The sequence below is a fragment of the Rhinopithecus roxellana genome, chromosome 7 (genome assembly GCF_007565055.1).
Source record: "Rhinopithecus roxellana isolate Shanxi Qingling chromosome 7, ASM756505v1, whole genome shotgun sequence".
Lineage (NCBI taxonomy): Eukaryota > Metazoa > Chordata > Mammalia > Primates > Cercopithecidae > Rhinopithecus > Rhinopithecus roxellana.
Window position 1 is genome coordinate 46,354,266 of NC_044555.1, and position 19,628 is coordinate 46,373,893.

At 36.1% G+C, this 19,628-nt stretch overlaps 1 protein-coding gene across 3 annotated transcripts in view; it reads left to right on the forward strand.

Moving 5' to 3' along the window:
* ABCB7 (ATP binding cassette subfamily B member 7) overlaps positions 1-19,628 on the forward strand; it is a 122,807-nt gene that overhangs the window by 28,858 nt on the left and 74,321 nt on the right. For 2 of the 3 annotated variants that reach the window (XM_030933927.1, XM_030933925.1), the window contains exons 2-3: positions 13,213-13,293; positions 15,072-15,158. In XM_030933927.1, the coding sequence (XP_030789787.1) occupies positions 13,213-13,293; positions 15,072-15,158 (168 nt within the window). The remainder of the gene's footprint in view (positions 1-13,212; positions 13,294-15,071; positions 15,159-19,628) is intronic. The other variant, XM_030933926.1, reaches the window with a different exon arrangement.

A 19,628-nucleotide genomic window follows, 5' to 3' on the forward strand; every position in this document is an offset into this window, starting at 1 on the left:
GTGGCTCTTGGGCCAAATCCAGCATGTCACCTATTTTTGCAAGGCTCCTGTGCTAAGAATACTTGAAAACATTTTTTTAATGTTTAGAAAAACAAGAAGAATATTTTGTGATAGATGACAATTACATGAAATTCAAATTTCATTGTTCATAAATAAAATTTTATTGGAGCACAGCCATACTTGTTCACTTACATATGTATGGCTGCTTTCATGCTACAATGACAGAGTTGAATTGTTGTGACAGAAACTATATGCCTGCAAACTCTAAAATATTTACTGTCTGGAAAAGGGAACTCAAGAAAACAATCCCATTTACGATAGCATCAAAAAGAATAAAATACTTAGGAATAAATTTAACCAAGGAAGTGAAAGATCTGTATACTCAAAACTATGAAACACTGATGAAGGAAATTGAAGAAGACACAAATAAATGGAAAGACATTTTAATATCTTTGGATACTTTATAGAAAGATATTTTAATATTATAAAAATTTCAACACTACCCAACACAATCCCTATAAAAATTTCAATGGCATTTTTCACAGCAATAGAAAAAAGTCATAACATTAACATGGGACAATCGACCCCAAGTAGCCAAAGCAATCTTGAGAGAGAGGAACAAAGTTGGAGGCATCACAGTTCCTAATTTCAAATTACAAAGCTGTATTAATCAAAACAGTATGGTACTGGCATAAAAACCGACACATAGACCAATGGAACAGAATATAGAGCCCAGAAATGAACCCATGCATATACATTCAACTAATCTTCTACAACGGTGCCAAGAGTACAAAATGTGGAAAAGATAGTCTTTTCAATAAATCATGTTGTGAAAACAGGATGTCCACATGCAAAAGAATGAAATTGGACCATTATCTTATTCATACAAAAAAACCCCTCAAAATGGATAAAAGACTTACACATAAGCCTTGAAACCTTAAAACTCCTAGAAGAAAACATAGGGAAAAGCTCCTTGACATTACCCTTGGCAATGATTTTTTTGGATATGACACCAAAAGCTCAGTCAGTGGAAGCAAAAATAAACAAGTAGGTCTAAGTCAAACTAAAAAGCTTCTGTACAGCAAAGGAAACAGTCAACAAAACTGTAAAGTAACCCAAAAGTAACCCATGGAGTGGGAGAAAATATTGGCAAATCACATGTCTGATAAGGGGTTAATATCCAAAATACAGAAGGAACTCACACAACTTACGTACACATACACACACACACATGCACGCACACCCCAATTTTAAAATGGGCAAAGGAATAGGCACTTTTCAAAGAAGACATACAAATTGTCAGTAGGTATGAAAAGGTGGTCAACATCACTAATGACCAGGAAAATGCAAATTAAAATCACAATGAAATATCACTTCATACCTGTTAGGATGGCTATTGCCAAAAAGATGAGCGATAGCAAGTGTTGGTGAGGATGTGGTGAAAAGGAAACCCTTGTACACTGTTGGTGGGACTCTACATTGAGAAAACCATTTTGGAAAAGTGTAGAGATTCTTCAAAATATTAAAAATAGAAATATTACATGATCCAGCAATTCCTCTTCTATTTATAGGCACAAGGGAAATGAAATGAGCATATCAAAGAGATATCTGCATGCCCATGTTCATTGCAGCATTACTCACAACAGCCAAGATGTGGAAACAACTGAAGTGTCTGTGGATGGATGAATGGATAAAGAAATACATGTATATGTATAATGGAATATTATTTGGCCTTAAGAAAGAAGGAATTCCTGCCATTTGTGACAACATGATTGAACCTGGAGGATATTATGCTGAGTGAAATGAGCCAGACACAGAAGGACAAATACACATTATCTCACTCTTGTGGAATCTAGAAAACTTTAATGCATAGAAACGGAGAGTAGAACAGTAGAAATCAGCAGGTAGGGAGTTGGGGAAAATGGGGAGATGCTGGCCAAAAGTTACAAAGTTGCAGTTATATGGAATGAATGAATCTAGAGAGCTAATGTACAGCGTGATGACTATAGTTAATACTGTATTGTATCCTGGAAATTTGCTAAGATAGTAGATTTCAGGTGCTCTCACAATACACAAAAAAGGTAACTGTGAGGAGATAGATACATTAATTCGCTTGATTGCAGTCATCACATTACTATGTGTACATATATGAAAACATGTTGTACACCTTAACATGTACAATAAAAAATATAGTCATGCATCACTTAGCAACAGGGATACATTTCGGGAAATGCATCATTTAGGCGATTTTGTTACTATGCGAACATCATAGATTATACTTACACAGACTTAGATGGTGTAGCCTACTACACACCAATAATATGCATAGTAAAGCCTATTGCTCCTAGGTTACAGACCTGTACAGAATTTGACTATTGAATACTGTAGGCAGTTATAACACAATACTAAATATTTGTGTATCTAAACATAGAAAACATACAGCAAAAGTATGATATTATAATCTTATGGGACCACTGTCATATGTGTATGTGGTCCATTGTTGACAGAAACATCATTATATGGCACATGACTGTAAATAGAAAGTATGTCGTGGTAAGTACTATTAGCAGGAATAATGCAGGGTACTGGGGATAGAGTATATGAGATAATTGCTATTTTTATATGTTATACTTTTATGTAATCTTAAAGCTAGCTTTACCTTTGTTAATAAGTATTCTTCTAAAAGATAAAAAAATTTTACTATCTGGCCCTTTACCGAAAAGTTTAACAACCTCTGTTGTAATCTAATTTTTAGTGACAGAGATCAGCCTGATGATTTTATGGCCTGTTGAATGAAGACTCAGATGAAATAAGCTGTCCAGAATCCTTAAGCTATGCTGCCATTTGTTCATTCATTCAATAAGCATTTACTGAATACCTAACACAGTAAAGAAAATCCTTTATAACTCAACTTTCAGCTGCGAGCTGTAATTGCAGAATCTTGGAGACAGTCTACCATTTCCTTTCCCTTTGCTCCTCCCTTTCCCTCTCCCTTCTCCTGTCCTCCTTCCCCTACCCCCCATTTTCTAGTCAGTTCGGAAGAAAACCAAGTTTTAAGTCATACTTACACTTTCAAAGTAGGTTAAATGTAGTTTTAAGTCACAGCAGTTTCTCTTTAAAAATGTATTGGGAACTTAATTTGAAATATTTTAAATATCAATCACAGATGATTAATGATCAGATGATAACAATATTCACACATGACTGTTTGATACTGTTAAGCATTACATGTGTCATGGATATGTAGTTGTACACTGTTTAATTTCTGAAGCTTCAGGAATCCAGAGTATTTAACTGACCCCAAAATCCCTGTTGCGTTGACAAGTTATACATTGCTTTTAGTCTTTTTATTTTTAGGTAATTCTTCCAGTATCATAAACACTGAGTGTAACTTGAATTATTAAAATTAACTTGTATTTTAAAAAGGATACAATCATTAGAAATTACTAAATATATTTATTAATAGGATTATTTTTTGATAAAGATTGACTTTTTACCATAAAGGAAGAATCCAATTGTAATGTGAATAGATTTGAATTTTATTAGCCTCTTCACTTGAGTCTTGGCCTCATTTACATGGAAGCAGTTCTCTCTGCTAGATTGATGGTTTTAATGTTGATATTTTATGATTATTTATTGAATGTTTACACAGTCAAAGCATTATGTCCATGCAACTGTCTATTGAGGATTGATATGTTTAATGATTAGTGGCTCCTTTATGCTTGGAGGTCACAGATTCCTTAACTTTTAGATTCTTCCAGAATTTCTTTTTTTTTTATTTTTAAGTGAGATAAACATGACCCTACAGTGTAAACATTTTAACTTACCTGCCACGTAAAGTGGACTGGCAGATTGTTATTTTCGGTACACTGGATTTTTTTTTGGTATCTCTGCACGTTAGTTATGTCTATTATCTTCGGTAATATATGGTTTATTGTTGTGTATGTCTTTGGATGGATGGTGTTGTAAATAAATTCAGATGCTAGATTTGTTGAAGAAATAAATTATCTACTTAGCTAAGTTTTTAAAAAATTCAATTAATAACAGCACCCTTTTCATTTCATTCCATAAAAATTGTGGAATTTCAGAGTTGGAATGGACCTTAGAGGGTATCTTATCCAACCCTCTAATTTTCAAATCAAGTTTCACAGAATTAATTTTGTTTTTTTCTGTTGCCTTCCTCAGTGTATAAGTGGAAGATATTTTGCTGTAAAACCTTCCCTTGAGGTTTTAAAAGTAGAGTCTCTAATTTACAAAATAAATGGTGTTTCAGAAATGGTTGTAAGTCTATTGTTTAGAACGCAGAGCATTTTTCCATAAGAAGGATATTATAAATAACAAGATTTCAGGAGTAGCCCCCAAAGGGTGTGATCCCATTATGTGATGGGGATTTTTACCTTTGCAGTGAAAGATGCTTTAAATCATCAGTGCTGCTTATCTCTGGGGAACAGGAAGGAGATGACATTATAGAGGAATATTTGGAGGACTCTCTTTTTACCGTTACGTCTTAGGCTGGGTAGTGAATACTTATGTGCTTATTATATTGTTTTCTGATTTTTTTATATACCTGAAATATTTAATAGTTTTAACAATGCTTTTTTAGTACCAGAAGTTCAGTTTGAATATGAACATGAAAAATTGTTTACCTTGATCTAGGACATTGCTTTACCCTTGGGAAAAAATAAAGTTAAATTTAAACAAATATTTACCTTGAATACCCATGCTTAAGGGAAAACATGATTTGATTAGAGATGGATAAAGAGATAGCTAGAAATTCTAAAGGGGTTTCATGGGTACTTTTAAGGGCTTAGATTTGATGCACGCTGTCTTTATTTTGCACAATATGACTTCAGAATATATGATTTTGATGTTAATTTAAGGGTATTACCAATATTTATCTTTTACTTAGCAGCCATATATAGGCATGGTTTTGAGAGAGAAGAAAGAAAACAGTCACTTACTTGAGATAACTAGGCAAGTTGTGAAAGGCAAAGGTTAAATTGCATTTGCATGTGCAAACATAGGCAAGATTCTTGCTTTGATGTGCAGTTACTTGAACTAGGGACTGGTGAAAAACGTGAAAATGGGGGAGTAAAGCTTGTTAGAACTTCCGAATATGGAGAAAAGCAGTGAGGACAATGTGGTGGAGTTAAGTCCTGGATGGGCGTCATTGACAGTGCATGGCTTGGTTACTGTCGTGAAGAGATTGGAGAATCCATGGTATGGTGTGAAAGCTTGGGTTTAGCGAGACTCCGTCTCAAAAAAACAAAACAAAACGAAAACATATAAGCAGAAATCAGCTACTGTTTATTGCACTTTGGAAAACAAGCAGATTTTATCAATAATTTGGTTACTTTTTTGTGTATAGAGATTGGTTTTGGGTTGATTTGGTTTTTGGTATTTTGCAGTATACCACATTGATTTTTTTTTGTATGTTGACACATTATTCCAGCTGTACAACCCACTTATGGCTTAGGGGAAGCTTAAGTATTACTTGCCCTTTTGTTACTGGAAAGGGGTCCTGATCCAGACCCCAAGAGAGGGTTCTTGGATCTCACGCAAGAAAGAATATGGGGCCCATCCTTAGAGAAAAGGGAATACAAGTTTATTAAGAAAGTAAAGGAATAAAAGAATGGCTATTCCATAGGCGGGGCAGCAGTGTAAGCTGCTGCTCGCCCATTTTAATGGTTATTTCTTGATCATATGCTAAACAAGGGATGGATTATTCTCACCTCCCCTTTTAGACCATATGGAGTAACTTCCTGATGTTGCCACGGCATTTGTAAACTGTCATGGCACTGGTGGGTGTGTAGCAGTGAGGGTGACCAGAGGTTACTCTTGTTGCCATGTTGATTTTGGTGGATTTTAGCTGGCTTCTTTACTGCAACCTGTTTTATCTTCTGTGTCTTTATAACCTATATCTTGTGCTGACTTCCTGTCTCATCCTGTGACTTAGAATACCTTAACTGTCTAGGAATGTAGCCCGCCAGGTCTCTGCCTTATTTTACCAAGCCCCTACTCAAGATGGAGTTGCTCTGGTTCAAATGCCTCTGACATTTCCCCCCTCCCTTTTATAAGAGAACCCTTAATCCTAAGGGTTGCGGAAGGATGAAGATCCATTTTCTGCAATTTCTTCAGGCTGAATAGGGGCGATGATCTTCCTGCCTAACTGTAAGGGTCTCTTGTATTCAGGGTAGAGAGGAGCTCAGTCAGAAAGCATCAATATGTTGAGGGCCATTCATAACTCTTGAGTTCTGACAAAAGATGATATCTGGAAGATTAATAAGTGTTTAAGACTGAGTAAACTTATTCTGCATTCCTGCACAAAGAGTACAACAATAATATATTCCACAACAGTAAAGCAAAATAAGCAAAATTATCCCAAGTAAACTAAATTAGAAGGCTTTCAATGAACTGTGCAACTCTTGGAACCAAGCTGATACGGGGTTGCTGATTTCAGTGTGTCCAGAATAGAATACTGATCTTGATTTTTACAATACCCATCCCTCTTGTTTCTTCTGAGCAGCAGCCAGAGATCACTGGTTGGCTCACAGGAACAAGCAGTCAGTCTAAATTGCAGAAAAAACTCTAAAACGATTGTTGAGACTAGAATATAACAAGTGTAGCATAGTTCTTGAAACATAATTTTTTCTCTCTCCAGTCTCCAATTTTTACTAAAGATAAATCATGGTAACACTGATTTGCTTTATTATGCTTGGCCTGATTGTTTGTATAAAGTCCAACAAGAATAATTGTTTTTTTTTTTACATAGGCTTTTTTTTTTTTTTTTTTTTTTTTTTTGAGACAGAGTCTTGCTCTGTCGCCTAGGCTGGAGTGCAGTGGAACGATCTTGGCTCATTGCAACCTCCGCCTCCTGAGTTCCAGTGATTCTTCTGCCTCAGCCACCAGAGTAGCTGGGATTACAGGTGCATGCCACCTTACCTGGCTAATTTTTGTATTTTTATGAGAGATGGGGTTTCGCCATGTTAGGCAGACTGGTCTCAAACTCCTGACCTCAAGTGATCCGCCTGCCTCAGCCTCCCAAAGTGCTGGGATTTGGGATTACAGGTGTGAGTCACCATGCCCAGCCTACATAGGCTTTTTCAATTGGCTTTGATGGAACTCTGCTTCATAAGGAATCTTAGATAAGACTTTTTTTAAATCCGAGCCCAGTCATGGGTTAGTACCCTCAAATCTCTATCAGTTGATTAAATTCCTTTCCTCTTGAGGTCCCAAGATAATTTGGGGCTCCTGGACCTGTTAGAAAGCGACATTCTTTACTTACCATAGTTTAGGTAGGAACCCTGCACAGGAACTATGTAGACAAGGTATGAGGCCAGTTTTCCCAAGGGGCTTTTATTGACTCTATAAGTCAAGTTAGGTTCCTTAAAGGAAAGTATGCCATTCCAGTCAAAGCCTTGGTAAAATAACCAGTTTCTCCAATTGTGTCCTGTTGCAAAAGAAAACAGTTTATTTATTTTTATTTATTATTTATTCATTTTTGAGATGGAGTCTCGCTCTGTCGCCCAGGCTGGAGTGCAGTGGCATGATCTCGGCAACCTCCACCTCCCAGGTTCAAGTGATTCTCCTGCTTCAGCCTCCCATGTAGCTGAGATTATAGGCACCCGCCACCACACCCGGCTAATTATTGTATTTTTAGTAGAGACAGGGTTTCACCATTAGCCAGGCTGGTATCGAACTCCTGACCTCAAGTGATCTGCCTGCCTTGGCCTCCCAAAGTGCTGGGATTACAGGTGTGAGCCACCATAACCACCCAAGAAAACAGTTTCTTATTGCACTCATGCAAATTACTATATTTCCATAAATTAAGAATACAAATATTTTCCAAATTTTAGAGAAATCGGGTAGAGAGAAACATATAGGCTCCAAATTTTGTTTACAGGAGTATATTTTACTCAATTGCTACAAGCTGTAAATAGCTTAAAAGTTTTCTGGACTCTGAAAAATAAAACAAAGGATCAGCAACATTTTAAGCAAAGTAAAAAAGATTACTTCAGTCTTATATTAGTTCAATACATTCAATTAACTCCTATTCTGTTTGATATTCGTAAACATTTTAGCTCTCCATGAGAGTCCTAAAAGTTTTTTTCTCTATTCTAATTTCATAATCTCCAAAGTTATCAGACACCTGCATTTAGAAACACCTGTCAAAGTCCTATAGCTGACTATAAACCACCTTTTGAAGAGGATCAGAACAAGACAACAATTGTCTTGTTGTGGATATTAAAAAGTCCTAGGACAGCCACTATTCAAGGAAGTTTTGGTTACTTCTGTGGCATACAATTGTACATAATAATTATAACTATTAATAACATACACAAAGTTATATCAGGATTATAGGAGTTTTACATAATTTTGGAACAGATACCAGTAACATATTTATATAAATACAGCCCAAAGAAAGTCAAATACCATTTCATATTTGACAATGCTTCCGGTATGATTTTTATACTAAATGAGCCAAATTTCACCATTGCATTTGTGCATTATTGATGTCAAACCCAATTCCTAACAAAACCTTATAGACATATCTACCCAATTTTCATGTTTGACGATAAGGTAAGATTCTCATAAACCTTTTATAACCCTTTACAAAAATTTTTGTTAAACAGTAGATAAGTGCTCTAAGAAAAACCTGTTGTGCTTTTATTCCAGTGTTCAATTTACGGAAAAACCGAATAATACCCCCTTTAACTTTAGCCAATATGTCACACACGTAATTTTTTTTACAGGATTAATTTTTCACAAACCTTCCACAACTTGCTCAGACTTTCAGCTTTATTCTAACTTAAAACAATCCTTTAACCCTTTAATCTAGGCAGAAAAATCCATATTTCCACGCCTTCTTGTAATATTTTACCAAAAACTCATTTCACTTTCTTTACACACCTTGGATGTAAAACTGTTTCTGTTTCCCAAAGATTACTGAAGTCATGTGAACTAAAAGTCATTATACTTTTTACTTTTCTAATAAAATGTTTGATCTAAACTCTTGTTATAATCAAGCCAATTAGTCAAAGATCTTTTAGATATAAGCATCATACACACAACATATATAAATACCCAGAGAGACAGAAGGTCCTGTAGCTGTAAGGTTCTTCATTCGCCGGTTTTTAAGTTTCTCTTTAAAGCCTGAAGTTTCTAGGGCCTAATAAGCAGGCACAGTTGAAAGGCAAAACAGATCTCCAGAAATTAATACCAGATTCTGGATCCCAAAAAGAGGGAATCAGCTCATCCCCATGGGAGTGTTAATCTCTCAATATGGGGTGGGGACATCTCCATACTTCCTAGGTGGCTAAGAGCATGATTCTCTGATCCAAACCTGCAGAGCTGAGTATTTCCCCATAACTGCCATTAGCTGTCCCCAAAAGTATGTTTCCTATTTAGTTATTACACACCAAAGTTCTCTCATAATACAAATTAGTTTGTTACCCCCCCAAAAGTAAAAAATGTCAGATAATGGAATGCAAAATAGAACAGAGCCTTAGATTTTGAGAGGAATCTATCACTTTTTATTCCTGAAGTTTCATGAGGAAAACAGAAATTTATTTCAAAATGGGATCTGTGGCGCTTCCTCTTTTTTCCTAAGGAGTCCCAGGCTGTTAGAACTTGAATATCTGCTTTTAATTAAGCTGACTTTTAACCATAGTGCCCTTTTTTTTAAAAAAAAAAAAAAAAGGCCTTTTAAATTTCTTGTTACCAGACTTTAGCCAGCTGATATTTCTGGCTTTTGTACTTTGCCAAAAGTAACTTCACAGGTGCTCAGAGAAAGGAAAAGTTCAAGAAAGGCACACAGATAACAGAAAGTGGTCATTCCTTAAGCCAGGAATTGAATCCTGCACCCCGGCTGCCATTGTGATGGCAGAGACCAAAAGAAAGCACTGCCACGTGGTTACAAGGTCAAGCTCCCAAGGACGTGACTGATGAGTTTTCTGGGGTGTCTTGAACAGTAGGTTTATGGGATCCTAAGCCCATGTTCTATCTTAAGGTACTCCTCTTTATGACAGAATGATACAGAAAGACAAATTCATAGCACAAAGTATAACCGATTCACTACAGCTTAAGACTAGCTTCACAAATCCTTTTTCCAATTAATCAAAATTTTACAGAGGAGCTAAACAGTGATTTTTACTATTCATTCAACCAGTTCGCACAGAGAGAGAAAGGAAAGGAAAGGGAGAAAAGTATTGCCTACATTGGGAGGGGAAGGCAAAGAGCTCAGGGAGGCCAGAGAAAGACCTACCCATTGCAGCGACACTGAAAAGTTCAGGTGGCCACTTGCCAGTAGCGAAGGGATTTTTTCCAGCAGTCCCATCAGCTCTCAAGTTTCCCCCTTTGGGGAGGAAAAATGTCCCCATATCCCATGGTCCTATACATGCCTAATGCTGTCATCCATAGCCATCAGCGAAAAGTGTAAAACAGATTAATCCAAAGAGAATTGTGGTTAACATCCCATAGTGCCAAACCTGTTCTCAGCTGAGAGGGACTTTACTAAGAGGGGCCTCTAACCCCCTAAATCTTAGGAAGGACCCTAACCTTCCTAAGTTGGGCCTGGAACCCAAGATCAGTCAGGTGTCCTTGCCTTTTATTGAGAGGAACCTTTAACCCTGTCTGTCTTAGGAGAAGCTCTAACACCCCTAAGTTGGGCATCTAACCAATCCCATTCTTTACTTGTGTATATGCACCCGACCTACCCAAAGTCAGCCAAAGGTGTGCACAGGTGATTTTCCTTTGGGTCAGGGGTCTCTTTAGTATAGTCCCTTCGGTGGTCTCTAGAGAGATACTGCTGGACCTCACCACTTACCCAAAGTTAGCCTTTAGGTTGGGGGTTTCCTCAGTATTGTCTCTTCTGTGGTTGCCAGAAAGATGTTACTGGAAAGGGGTCCCGATCTAGACCCCAAGAGAGGGTTCTTAGATCTCATGCAAGAAAGAATTCAGGGTAAGTCCTTAGAGAAAAGGGAAAGCAAGTTTATTAAGAAAGTAAGGGAATAAAAGAATGGCTACTCTGTAGGCAGAGCAGATTTTTATGGTTATTTCTTGATTATGTGATAAGCAAGCACATAATCAAGGTGGATTATTCTTGCCTCCCTATTTAGACCATATAGGGTAACTTCCTGATGTCACCATGGTATTTGTAAACTGTCATGGTGCTGGTGGGAGTGTACTAATGAGGACGACCCAAGATTACTCTTGTCATTATCTTGGTTTTGGTGGGTTTTAGCCAGCTTCTTTACTACAACCTGTTTTATCAGCCAGGTCTTTATGACCTGTATTTTGTGCCGACCTCCTAGCTCATCCTGTGACTTAGAATGCCTTAACCACCTGGAAATGTAGCCCAGCACATCTCAGCCTTATAAGCCCCCTACTCAAGATGGAGTTGCTCTGGTTCAAATGCCTCTGATACTTTGGGAGAGACTTGACCTGAGAAGCAAATTTTTTCCTCACTAAATTGATGGTAGATTTCAAAAAGGTGTCTGTCCATTTTGCAGATGTCTGTGTGGTATTTCACATGGAGAGATTCTTCTGCCTTCTTTCAGCTCCACTTTTGAAACGTTACCGAGGAAAAAATGGCCTCAAGGAAACTTTGATTGGAGTTGCAAACTAAAGATTATCTGAGACAGGTCTCAATTTACAGGTTTATTTTGCTAAGGTTAAGGACCATGGCACATGACACAGCCTCAGGAGGTCCTGAGAACATGTGTCCCAGTTGGTTTGGTTATAACTTGTGTTTATACAATGGGGGCAGGCGGCGGGGGGTGGTGCGACTTCCAGGTCGTAGGTTGAAAGAGTTAAGCCCTGCCTGAAGAGTTGAATTCAGCATAAAGAAATGCTTGAGTTTGAACAGGGGCTTGTGGAATCCAAGGTTTTTCTCATGTAGATGAAGCTTTCAGGTCGCAAGCTTCAGAGATAAAAGATGGTGAATGTCTCTTATCAGACCTTAAAAGGTGTCAGACTTTCCAGAAAAGACTTAGTAAGGGAAGGAGAGTCTCTGTCGAATGCAAATTTCTCCCACAAGAGACAGATTTGTAGGGCCATTTCAGAATATGTCAAAGAAATTATTTTTGGGATAAAATACTTCGATTTCCTTCAGGGTCTGTTAATCTGTCATATGATACTATAGCAGTCGGGTTGGAATTTGGCATCTCATTGCCACAAATTCTGCTTTGTCAGTCTTAAGATCACTGTTTTAATGTTAATACTGGCCCGTTGTTTCTGAACTCCAAAGGGACGAGGGTATATTGAGGCATGTCCAATTCCACCCCCCCAACCAGCATCATGGCCTGAACTAGACTTCCAGGTTTCTTTGGGGTCCCCTTGGCCAAGAGGGGGGCCATTCAGTTGGTTGGGGAACTTAGCAGCGTTTTCCTTTTGGCTTACAGAGTCCATCATCTGGTTACATAGAATCGTTTGTCAAAACTGATCTTGTGACTAGTATATAAATTTAGCATTCAGATTAAGACTAAAGAAGGCACAGAAACAAGATGTGGAGCATAATGAAATGCAGTAAAGAGAGTTAGAACAAAAGAGTATTTGAAAAGAACATAAAAGCCATTTAAGAAAAATTGGGTTGAAGACTTTAGGGGATTTAAAAAGCGAAGACCAAGAAAAAAGAAAAGAAACAGACAGAAACCAGAAAGAAAGGGGATGAAAAGAAAGTACAATTTGACATTTATAATGACTAATACAATTTACTTCCATACCTGGACCACAAATTTTATTTTTGTCTTTTTTTGTTTTTGTTTTTGTTTTTGTTTTGAGACAGAGTCTCGCTCTTGTTGCCAGGCTGGAGTGCAGTGGCGCGATCTCGGCTCACTGCAACCTCCACCCCTCCTGGGTTCAAGCGATTCTCCTGCTTCAGCCTCCTGAGTGGCTGGGACTACAGGTGCGCACCACCATGCCCAGCTAATTTTTATATTTTTAGTAGAGACAGGGTTTCACCATGTTGGCCAGGATTGTCTCGATCTCCAGACCTCATGATCTGCCCGCCTCGGCCTCCCAAAGTGCTGGGATTATAGGCATGAGCCACCAGGCCCAGCCTGTTTTTTGTCTTTTTAGGCATACGTTAAAAGCATAATCATCTCTCCAATATTGGCTATGGTTTTAATTTTGTGTATGTTTGTGAACAAAGGAAATAATCTTTGAATATTGTGTCCACTCTGAAACTTCCCCCTACTTTTTTTTCCTTGTCAGCAGATCCCAGAGTCATTAAAAAGTATCACATGGCAGAGATTGGGAAAAGGCAATTCAAGACAGTTCTTAGATGCTGCAAAGGTAAGATTGAGCAAACACATCTACATATAGCTAGGAAAAACCTGTAAGCCCTTGGAGCATTTCCCAATGTATACTACATATTTTACATCTCCCTTTTTGTGTTTTTCTAAATGCTGGCAAGATGAATAAGAATTTATGTTTCTGCTTCTGGAAATACAGAGGAAGTCTTGATGTTTTCTATCCCTGGAAAATTCTATCTGAATCTCTTGAATCAGTGCCAACTAGAGTAATATTTTCAGAAAGCTTTTATAAATGTAATAGCAACTTGTTGACACTTAAATTTATCCTGTTAATTTATATCTGATATGTGAAATGCTTTATGTTTTTTGATGTTACCAGTGTTCAGATAGTAGAAATATCAAGGGATTCTAAGCTTATTGGAGCCCATGAGGTAGGTAGTGCTGAGTTTAAATGTCAATGAGGTTATTTTTCATGGCTAATGTAAGTGAACGACATCTTTAAAAATTCCCAGTGCTTTGAAATGAGACCCATAAATCTCCATGATAGAAAAGACTAGAAAATTACAAGACAGTCTAAATTCTGGGTATTTTGTTTATTTTTTCTTTCTGATTAATAATTATTTGCCGTTAAGGTATAAGGCATTGTTCTAATTTATGCAGAGGCTGTAGAAATGAATTATATTTTCCATTATTAAAGTGTTGAGGGGAAAATGTGCTTACTCTTCTTATTGTCTATGACACCACTAAGTTTACTTCTGTTTTAGTCTTTTGTTTTGTTGAAGACCTCACTATCTTGTGTGGTATTCACCAGACCCCTTGATAAAACTTGTTGCTCAATCTTTTAGAGGAAAAAATGGCACAGAGAGACATTGTCAGACTAAGAATTACCTTTTGATGTTTTCCTTTTACAAAGTGCTTTGAGATTATTGATCCAAAAATCAATATCCTGTTTATGGCAATTACTTTTTCTATCTCAACTGGTGAGAATAAGAAGGCACTTTTTACTTTTTGTAATTCCATTTTCATAGCTTGGCCCAGAGCTGATATTGTTATGCTATGTATGATATTGATACACATTTGTGTTTGTAGAGAACTGTGCCTTTGTTCATTAATTATTGATTATTATAGCTACTGAAAAATCATCTAATTCAACAAGTATTGAAACTTACCTTGCCCATGTATAAGATACTGTGGTATGTTCCATGGGAGATACAAAGATAAAAGACACTGTCTCTGATCTTCAGAAATTTATCACATAACAAGAAAGGCAAAACAGTGTATGCAAATGACTACAATATAGGCATAAGACAGATTATGAGATATTAAAAAATACCTTGTTTCTAAATGTATATATGAGTCAGTACAACAAGAAAAATAATCAGTTGTTTAAAATCAACTGTATTAATTATAAAACAGAAATGTATAGACAAGGAAAGCAAGTGAGATATAAATTAACTATATATTATACTTGCTTACCAATAATGAAATAAGAGATTATCAGCACTATAGTAGTGAATGACACTGGGAAAGCCAGTATAAGTCAAGTAGAAGTGTAAAACAGGTTAAATCCTTAAAACGTCAGTTTCAAAAGCTATTTAGAGAAAGTGACTTCACTGAGTTTGTTCTATCTTAATATTTTTTATATAAATTTAGCTATAAGTTAATTGTGGAGGTGTTTTGCTTTACTATGCCAGACTAAATACTATACCTGTGAATTTGTTTTGGAAACATTCATTATATTAGACTGTTTAAGCCAGGTTTTGAAACATCTGAAATTCTGTAATAGCTAATGGACTGCTTGGTATCATCTTCAATTAGGCTCTCCAGGTATGGCCACTGATAGAAAAGAGGACATGTTGGCATGGTCATGCAGGAGGAGGACTCCACACAGACCCAAAAGAAGGGGTAAGAGTCTGTAACAATTAACTGGAAATTCTTGATGATTGTCCTTGCACAGAAGATATATGTATTTAAGATTATAATATTCTAGAATATTTTGATTGACTCATCTAATTGCATGTTCTCTAATGAAAAAAATCATATTCATTGACCATAGTTTATAGATGATATTTTCTCAGACTTAAAACAAAGATTTATGATTGACTAAAAAAGAAAAGTTATTTGTCCACCTAAATGTTTTAGTTCTTTAAAATAGCATCAGTTGAGGTTGTTACGTAATCTAGCCTTATAATAAGTATAAGTAGGCGAATTAGATTTAGCACCTAAAAAACAATTTTGTGTGTGTGTGTGTTTGTGTGTGCACGCGCACGTGCTTCAGGGTTAATGTTTCCCCTTCTATACACTTAGAGAAATCCTAAAATACCCCCTAGTTTCATGGTAAATCATCTATCTACCTGATCCACCTAGTTATCCATATTCTTTATCATTATTATTATCATTATACAGCCATGCTAAGCAGTAGGGCTGTTGAAATAGAAAGACTTGTGCTATATATTTTTTCTCAGTAAGTGAAAAATGTCACTGGAGTACTGTTACACAGTATTACATCTGGCCCTTTTTCTCTGAGCTTGCCTTTATTTTCTTCCTCCGGCTTGACCCAATCAGTATATGCATGTTATTTCTAAGTAGAAATTATATTTTCAGGGTTGGTGGTCAAGTGAACAAATTTCATGTCAAAGTACTCTTTAAATTGTAGAGAGAGAAGTAAATGTTAGTTATTTTTTTGATAGGAAGTGATTGGCAGGAAACAGTTTTCAGTGCTTTTTTCCATTCTTCTTTGATTCCTATTACAGTTCTTTCAAGGAACTCAAAACACTTCACATTCATGTTTCTGTCCCATTTTTGAACATTATTATCCTTCATAGCTGATTTTTAAAACAGCAAAATATCATAAAATAAAATTTTAAAAAATTAACCCAAATAATAAGATTTGTTTATCCGTGCATTAGTTTTTGGTATGATATTTGCCAGTTTTCAGGATCATCTGTCACCAAGGCCTCTTAAGGATAGTTGCTAATAATATTCTAAACACAACCAAAAATATGTTGACTTAATAAAGAGAAGCAGCTACTTCTTTTAGGCTCAAGCACTATAAACTTCAAGACAGTTTCTTTCTGCTCCAGTAAAATAAAGCAACACTCATTGTAATACTTTAGTCTGTAGCCCTTTGTTTTCCCTTGCCATCTTTGTATTAGTTTAGCCTTTTTATCTAAATGGAATCATAGAATCATATAACTTGGAGACCATGTCAGAAAAGAAATAGTATGGAGTTGTAGTTAAGAGCTTGAGCTCTGGAGCCAGACTGCCTGGATTTGAATTGTGGCTCCATCACTTGCTAGTAGAATGACCTTAAGCTAGTTACTTAATCTCCCTATGCTTCAGTTTCTTCATCTGTAAAATGAGGATGGCAATTTTGAAGGGGATTTAAATGAGTGAACTCCTCACACCATGTTAAAGCTCTTAAATAGTGCTTGACACATAGTAAGTGCTCAATAAATTTTAGCTGCGGTTGTTATAATGTGAGATTGTAAGACCTGTCCTCTACCATAATCCATTTATTTAAAAAGTATATATTGAATACCTTCTTTGTGCTAAACTCTGTGTTAAGTACTGGAGATATACAAGACAAAATCTCTGCTGTTTAGAAACTTAACAACATGGCAGAATATCTAAATTGCCATGTAGAAGTTTTATCACTGTGACAAATAATAGATTCTACCTCATAACCAACTGAAATCTGTAGTGCTTTACTTTTTGTGTGCTTGTTTATAGAGAAGGGATCTCTCTGTGTTTCCCAAACTGCTCTCGAACTCCTGGGCTCAAGCGATCCTCCCACCTCAGCCTCCCCGAGTAGCTGGGACTACAAGTGTGCACCACCAAACCCAGCTTTGCTTCACTTTTTATTCATATGTGTGTTCTTAACAACTAATAATCAGTATTAATAATGCTGCTTGGAAGTTATTTAAATCATTCATTTATATAGCATGGGATCATAAAGGGTTTGTGAAAAAGGAGTGGCAATTTCAGTATTTGAAAACTCCTGTTTTTAAAGTAATGTATTAAGAAATTGTTTTATAATAGAATCCCCAGATTTTTAAAGGATTTTGGAGCTTTATTCCTGCATTTAAATTTTTATTTATATACTGCTTTAAAGAGGCATCTGCTAGTAAATTTAGTTAGCCATGTACTCTTAATAAGGACACAAATAATGAAGACCTTAATGAAAGGATTCTTTCTGAGATTTTGCTTTACATACTCTTTTTTTATGTTAGAAACACATTCTTATTGATTGGACACAGTCAGAAGCTGGTAGTTTTTAAAGAGAAATTTTCACTTAAGCAATCGGAGAGCTTGATGTAATCAGAAGAAGTGAAACAGTAACTTGGAATATTAAAAATTGGTATTAAAACTTGGAGTAACTTGGAGGACTAAAAATTGGAAGATTGGGAAGAGGCTTGTTAAAATGAGTGGACACATTAGACCAGTGGGCAAGCATACCTGGATGACATGGTGCAGCTGAATTCCAGCCCTGATTTCATACATAATCAAGTAGCCTTATGATCATCATTTGATTTCTAAAATTGTCTTTCCTTTGGGATAGAAAATTCATTGACTGGCCAACTTGAATATCAGTCTGGCGGGTAGTTCTTTTTATTGTAAATTATTAAATGGACTGTCAAATACAAATCCATCTAATATGTAGCATAATCCATTTAAGGAAAGGGTCTAATCACCACTGAATAAGTTCTTCATTGAAGTTTCAGACCAGCAAAGCTCGGAAAACAAACCCTGAAGTATAATGTAACAAAAATTGTAAAGCCTTTCCTGACAACTCATACATATTTTCTTCTCTTATCCCAAATTCACTATATGTATATGTATATCTCCAACAACACAAGAAAAATTTTCCAGTTACACTCTGGATTTTTTAGACATCGACTGAACTCGCTAGTTTTTGACCATCTTTTTATAAATCCATTGTTATCCTTAATAGTATTGAAGTGGTTTGTTCCTTTTATTGCAGTTGTTGGGTTGAGAGGACAGTTCTTTTCTCTGGATAGTTGGCTTGTCCCTGAAATTATGGACACTTCCAAATTTTCTTCTAGATTGGATTTTTAGGGAGAAAACATTCAGCCTATAGCTCATATTTTTACAAAACAACATTCCAATTTTTTTTTAATGTTTTTTAGTTCCTCACTACAAGTTTTGTCCCCAAGTAGTTTCTTTCAAAATCAGTCCCTTGATTCTATGAGGTATTACATTTCTTGCTATTAGAATTTAGGAATGTCTGTAAAACCAGAATTCTTAGAGAAATTCCTTATCAGCTAAGGAAAAGGTGATTCTTCTACCTTTATCAAAAGATCATTTTTTTTCTTACTCTTCATTTTCTTATCAAGGGCCACTGGGCCTCACTCCCTTGAAAAGAATGAGCTGCGGGTAGAAAAATAGGCTGTTGCTTCAGTGCTTGACCTTTCCTGGCGAGAAATAGAAACTTACCCACCTGAGAATCAGAACATGTATTCAATTTATTAATATATGGTTATCTTTAATATCTGAAAATTCTACCAAATGAGCTGCTCCAGATGTTTTGGTTTTTTATTCTCATGCCTTGTCTACATCGTTATTAGGTATAGCTGTTAACTTGTAGTACATTTGGCCATGAGGCAGTGCTTCTCTTCCTCAGATCACACTGTCAAATTGAGCACTGTCAATTCATAAGAAGTATAATTTGTGGCTTTCCAGTTACACCCTACTGAGTTTGGTACTTCCAGTTTTATTTATGTATTTGTTTTTGACCCACCATACTATGATTGTGCTATTTCATTGTATACATGTTCCTTTCATTATTTCTTACCTGTCCAGCCTCATGAAGCTTATGAAGCTATATGTTAATACCAAATAAGTAAATATTTTAAAATCTGTCAAAAGTTGTGATGATTTAATCAATTATTAGGTATTGCCTCTAGGATATTAATAAGAATTTCCCATCATGTGTTTGAAAATACATACATTAATTAATGGAATAAGTATTCAGTGAGTGTTTCTGATACCAGTCAAGTTTCTTTTTCTTCTGATTTTTTCACTTGGGCCACCTCGTTTTCAGTTGCTTTCAGCTTCTCTCACAGCCCTCTGTCATTTCTGAACTTTTTCTTCTAAACTCAGTTTTGAAAAAAAAGTAAATAAAATGTTGTTACTATTCAAAGATCTTAGTGACTCTATCTGAATTTATTTCTTTGTTATCATTGTGTTTTTTTTTTCCTGAATCTAATTGCTTCCTTTAACTATGACTATCTAATTCCAATATATAGTTGAGATCTTTCTAAAAACTTTAATTCCTCATACTAATAGAGTACTAGTTTTACATTGTAATGGGGCTTTAAATTTGAGGCATGTTGTGTATTCTGATAGCAGAGG